The sequence below is a fragment of the Triticum dicoccoides genome, chromosome 5B, assembly GCF_002162155.2.
Source record: "Triticum dicoccoides isolate Atlit2015 ecotype Zavitan chromosome 5B, WEW_v2.0, whole genome shotgun sequence".
NCBI classification, from domain to species: Eukaryota; Viridiplantae; Streptophyta; class Magnoliopsida; order Poales; family Poaceae; genus Triticum; species Triticum dicoccoides.
In genome coordinates this window covers 323,509,831-323,515,934 of record NC_041389.1, presented here as the reverse complement: position 1 = coordinate 323,515,934, position 6,104 = coordinate 323,509,831, and the positions used below count along the sequence as shown (strand labels likewise).

General features: G+C 44.0%; 1 protein-coding gene across 1 annotated transcript; it reads left to right on the top strand.

Moving 5' to 3' along the window:
* The first annotated feature begins 918 nt into the window (after positions 1-918).
* On the top strand, positions 919-5,686 carry LOC119308690 (serine/threonine-protein kinase D6PK-like). Its single transcript, XM_037584824.1, has 3 exons — positions 919-1,046; positions 1,245-2,207; positions 4,570-5,686. The coding sequence occupies exons 2-3, from the start codon at positions 1,354-1,356 to the stop codon at positions 5,435-5,437; spliced, it is 1,722 nt and encodes a 573-aa protein (XP_037440721.1). The 5' UTR covers positions 919-1,046; positions 1,245-1,353; the 3' UTR covers positions 5,438-5,686.
* Positions 5,687-6,104: the final 418 nt, after the last annotated feature.

Here is a 6,104-nt window from a genome sequence, read left to right as displayed (position 1 = left end):
CGGCGGCTGCGTGTGAATCGTACGAGTACAATTCAGCATCTCGACATGCGTACTGGGGCATGGAGCCAATTTGCTTATGGGCCTTTGGGCCTTTTTAGCCTTTCCACGTTGCATTATTTATTTGATGATGGGTCAGCCTAATTTTTTTACTGGGTTCAGGCCTAATAAGACTTACCTATACGTACGTAACAAACAACTTTCGTTGGGTTCAACTGAACCCAACACTACAACTGTGGCTCCGCCCCTGCTTATGGGCATTTTCAAGAGACTGAACCGACATGTCTTGAGATAGATGAACTCATCACATGCACCTCGTTTTCGACGAGAACGTTGCCTTCCACTAAAAGAATATTTCATTTTCATGCGACACCAAAAGCGGCCCCTGTCCAACCACAGGATGGTCCTCTAGGTAGCCATAAATTAGGTGCTCCAGTAAACGGAAGAGTGGAAAAATATTTAGACTAGCCACAGTGGGAGTAACTTCAGTAGTAACATCGAGTCCAACTCAGCAACTTTGCTTATGTGGCAATGAGTTAATGAAGAGAAAGGTAGTTACAGTAACTTAACTAGTTACTGTAACATCACATGTCCCAATGCAATATGAGTCTATAACCTAATAAATGAAGCTTTGCATGTTACCACACTTATATTACTATCCACTATGAAGGTAATAATATAGTCTAGGGATTTGTATATGTTACTAGTGTATGTTATTATGCATGGTGGCTAGTCTTACACGGCAGGGAAGGTGTAATATTTTATACGATGAAAAGTGTGGAGATCGGAAGAGGAGGCTCTTCACTTTCACTTAAGCCCGGCAAGTGGGCCAGGCATACACTCAATCCGTTCCCTCATTCCATTTTCTTTTGGATTCTCTTCTTCGTTTCGTTTTTTTCTCCTTATTAGGTTTCTCTCATTGATTTTCATTTCGTCCTCCCCCCTCCGCTGCCAGCCACCTCCCCTCCCCCGAAGCCGAAGGAAGCGCCCCCCTCGATCCCCTCCCCAGCCCCGCTGGCGGCGAGCTCCCACGGCGCCACGGCTGACCAGTAAGCAGACTCTACCCTCCTCACTCCCGTCCCCCGCCCGACTCCCACCGCGAGGAGGGGATCCTCTCTATCCCAGCCAGATCCATCCGGCTAATAATTCGGCAATTATTGGTTCCCGATTCGTCGTCGGTTTCGCTAGGCGGCTGACCCGCATCGCTTTCGCTGAATCTAATTCGGGGCGAACCCTTGTGATGATAGGTCTCGATTTCACTGCCCCGGCCCGCTGATTGATCGGTCGACCGCGGCGGCGATGGGAGGAGGGTCATGGCGGCGCCGTTAGGGGCTTCTTGGTCGACTCCCTGTTGCGATGGCGTCCAAGGCCGTTGCTGAGATAGTCGATGACAAGCAATGCAGTAAAAGCGCCGCCGAGTCCTCCGAGGCCGCGCCTTCCAGGAGGCAGTCCGAGGAGCTAATTGGGGGAGCAAGCAAATCGGGGCCTGCCTCACCGAGAGCAGTTCCGCCAGGTGATGTGGCCACGTCCAGTGGAGTGAAAGAACAAGATAAGGACTGCAGTTCTGTTGATGGCTCTGTGAAACTGGACGAAGATGAAGACGCCGAGAAGAGCTCGCTGCGTGGGAGCGTCAAGGATAGCTCGGTTTCTGCCAAGTTCAGCGACGGAGCAAGCAGCCTGACAAAGGCGAGCGGCAGCACCAAGGTCAGCGGCCACGCTGATTTGGTCCAGAGCGGGAAGAGCAGCGTTTACAGGGCTAGCGCCGGCAGTGATGTCAGTGATGATAGCACCTGTAGCAGTATATGCAGCAGCGCTAGCAAGCCTCACAAGTCCAATGATTCAAGGTGGGAGGCGATTCAGGTGATCCGAACCAAAGAAGGTTCGCTAGGATTGAGTCACTTCAGGCTGCTTAAGAGGCTTGGCTGTGGTGACATTGGCAGTGTTTACTTATCAGAGCTTAGTGGCACGAAATGCTACTTTGCTATGAAGATCATGGACAAGGCATCTCTAGCTGGCCGCAAAAAGCTTCTTAGAGCACAGACTGAAAGGGAGATATTGCAGTGCTTAGACCATCCTTTTCTTCCGACTTTGTACACCCACTTTGAGACTGATAAATTCTCATGCTTGGTGATGGAGTTTTGCCCTGGAGGAGACCTTCATACCCTAAGGCAGAAGCAGCCTGGGAAGTATTTCCCCGAACAAGCTGCCAAGTAAGAGTTTTCTTTCTCTTCAATTTATTTATTTTACTGATAGATATGCAAATGTTATCACACTATCAACCAATCCTTATCCGTTCTTATAAATCATCCAGTTGTCTACTAATACAACTGGTTCAGTACTATAAATTGAAGATCTTTCAACTTTCAAGATGTGGTGACAAATTATATCTTTTATCTTATTGTTCAATTGTTGATTTCAATTTCTTGGAACATATGGTCCTCTTCTATTTTATTAGGTTTAACAGTATTGTGTTTTTTTTTTGGCCTCTATGGTTAGCAACTATCTTTATTTTTCTTTTCCTGGGGAACTTTTCTATTACTGTTAGCAAGGAATGTTGGAAATTTTAATTGCTGCTGTTGCTGGATTCATTTTTGATTTAGAAGAACATAATTTTCAGAGCGATTTCATATTATGTAAAGTCTCAGGGATCACAAAATCCGTAGTCACGTATTATTTGTCGTTGGTAGTAGGCTTGTTAGCACTAGAAGTGGCAGTAATGCTCCAAATTATCTGGAGCGCCTCTAATGGACGAGCTTCTGTAAATGCCACTTCTTTTACTTGAGGTACTTAGACTCCTGGGATCTTACCTGTTAAATACAACACTGATTACTGTGTAGTGATTTCTCCTTTATCAGCTCCTATCCTGTGCTTGCATTATCTGAGTAGCCAACCAAACTATGATTAACACTAGGCTTTTGTTTTCTGAACTGGGTATATTTGCTCTCGAACACAACAAGTTGTAACACTAAAATAAATGCTTTGTAGCTACCTCTATCATTGATTTGGAATCCCTAATCTATATAAGTAATTTGACCACACATCCATGTCCATTACTCCCTACGTTCCTATTAGTTATGCGTAAATTTCTCAGCACCCACCCCAAGGAGAACCCACAGTCAAAATTAGTTTCCCAACTTGCCCCTGGAAAATTACTCTCTTGTGGGTTCGCGAACGATTCTTTGGACGCGAGGAATGAGGTAATAGTGGAGCCAATCTTGAAAGGAGGTGTAACTGCATGCAGTTAATGTAGCTGTAATCTAAGGGATCCGTTCAGCAACAGTAGTGATTAAACGAGGGTATTATGGGCTAGGATTTTTTTGGCAAAAAATATGTATGCCTTGTTCTCAGGAACTGAGGGAGTATGTGGTAACATAGGCCTTAAGGTACATCTAATGTGATATAGATTTTCTTTGTTTACGGCAATGTACTTGAAGTCTTGAAGTGAAACGTTCTTCAGTTGGGTGCTTTGTTCATGAGAGACTAGTGTTTTCTGTACTGTGTAATATACCTTTTGTTTCTTTTATCAGTCTATTTAATGAAGCTTGCTTTGGAGTGGACATAACTGCATCTTTTAAATGGTTATAACTTATAAGCCGTATCAACTGTCTGAATAAAGGCATATGAAAATATACCTTCAGCATGTCTGTAACATTTTTATTTTTCTATACAATATTTTATATTGTTTGTGTTCATTTTTCCTACTGTTTGGGGAGTTACTTTCTGTACCCACATAAAATGTTGCAGCGTAGTAATACCCATTGTATTTTGTACGTTCTTCACTTATGTATATGTGTATCTGATGCCTAATTCAGTTGCACTACTCATTTTTCAAGGTACTAGGGTCTAGGGCAACATAGCATGCTCAATTACAAACCTTAATTGTATTTTAGGATTAATTGGAAGTTACAAGCTGTCCTTCTGCCCTTTTGACGTCATGCTTTGTTGTTGTTCCTTATTATGTGTGAGATGTACTATGTAGTGTACTTTTAACACTTTTTGAACTACAACTGCACATGTACTCGTGTCTTCCGCGAGTTTCCCTTTCCCCCACTTCTGTATGCAGTGGTTTTTATTAATATTGTTTGTGGTTAGTGTTGAGTTTCTTATGATTAATGCATTTCCTCTCTTTCTGGAAATGACTCTTTTGACAGTTTATCTCGGTTGCCATGTTTTCATGCCGGATTATTTACTTCCAATAGGTTAGGGACAGTGTGGCTGCTAGGATAGGAGAGATTAAGACTGGGATGATTCATTGTAGTGCTCTTGATTGGTTGATCTATTCCTCATGGGCAAGTCCATTAGATACAGGGAGAAGCTGTTCAAAGATCCCAGAAAATACTAACAATATGGAACTAACCAACTGAATTGCTAATTGAAAGGTGGCAACTAAAGTAGAGATAAAAGGCATATCTCTAGCTCAACCTTGTGCCTATGGTACATTTCCTGGCGCACAGGCTTGGTGCGCTACATGTTCGGCAATTACATAACATTCTTTATCATGTGATGGTTTTAGGTACTAACAAACAATGTTAAGTGTACAAACTCATGTTTATCTTTAAAATATTTGTACAGGTTTTATGTAGCAGAAGTGCTTCTTGCTCTAGAATACCTGCACATGCTCGGTATCATATATCGGGACCTCAAGCCAGAGAATGTTCTTGTGAGAGAAGATGGCCACATCATGCTGTCAGATTTCGATTTGTCCCTTCGTTGTGATGTGAACCCTACACTTCTTAAATCTTCCAACCCTGGTGTAGATCCTAACCAAAAGGGCAATCAAGCTTATTGTGTACAACCCGTGTGCATTGAGCCAGCCTGTATCCAGCCTGCTTGCGTTACGACAACCACATGCTTCTCTCCTCGCTTTTTCTCCTCCAAGTCCAAGAGGGAGAAGAAGGAAAAGAAGGCAAAGGCAGACATGGCAACCCAGGTCAGACCGCTCCCTGAGCTTGTTGCAGAGCCCACAGATGCAAGGTCTATGTCATTCGTAGGCACCCATGAATACTTGGCACCTGAGATCATAAAGGGTGAGGGACATGGGAGTGCTGTGGACTGGTGGACTTTTGGCATATTCTTGTATGAACTTCTTTTCGGCAAGACTCCATTCAAAGGTTCAGGGAACAGGGCAACGCTATTCAATGTTGTTGGCCAGCCCCTCAGGTTCCCAGAATCACCTGTTGTGGGTTTTGCTGCAAGGGATCTCATAAGGGGGTTGCTGATCAAGGAGCCGCAGCATCGATTGGCGTACAAACGTGGAGCTACAGAAATAAAGCAGCACCCGTTCTTTGAAGGTGTTAACTGGGCATTGATAAGGTGCGCTACTCCTCCAGATATCCCCAAGCCAGTTGAAATCCCTCGGCCAGGAGCCTCGACAAGTCAGAAGGCAACACCGTCAGCCGAGAAAGGTCCAGACAATTATCTTGAATTTGATTTCTTTTAGTGGATTCTTCCAAGACCATTTCATGTGCAAGCTGTAAAGTTCTTTTTTCCTAGACATTTTCTGCATTCTAATAACTTGATATGTAGATGGCATATGTTCCTAGCGTTGTTGGTAAGCTCCATTTGCAGTTCATTTCACCTCCATTGATCACATTGGATGGGAGCCTCTACCAGGTGTAAGCTGTAATCCCTCATCAGTTATTGAGAAGTAGGGTCTCTTTGAATAACAAATAAACGTTTTCGTTCTGTCCGCAACTGCTGTTTTGAAAGCGATATTTGGTGGTGTACTGGAAGCTGATCACACCTTTGATGTGGTAAATAAATGTCAGCTGGAGCAGCTGCATTTATATGCCCTTAAAATTGGTATGTATTTCTTCAAGTTGCCGGTCCCTGAGTTCAGTAATACCTATAAGCTGTATGCATTGTGCCAGGCAAGGAACTCGTCCTGCCGTTTGAAAAACAGGGGGAAACTAAGATGTTACAAGGATAATGCTCAGTGGTAGTGTGTGGAGGAGTAATCTTCGGACGGGGTGGTAGTAGAGGATTACTATGTTTCCGAGTGGGTTGCTGCTTGAGGAATTGTTGCTACTGATGATACCGTAGTGGATCTGCCTCTGCATCGCAGGAACGATAGTCTCCGTGTCGGCACGTGAATTACAGTTCTGAGA

Excerpts from the sequence above, each read along its gene's own strand:
- LOC119308690 (XM_037584824.1), top strand. The coding sequence starts at position 1,354 with ATGGCGTCCAAGGCCGTTGCTGAGATAGTCGATGACAAGCAATGCAGT. Across the intron at positions 2,208-4,569 it reads TTCCCCGAACAAGCTGCCAA|GTTTTATGTAGCAGAAGTGC; the intron begins GTAAGAGTTTTC and ends ATATTTGTACAG.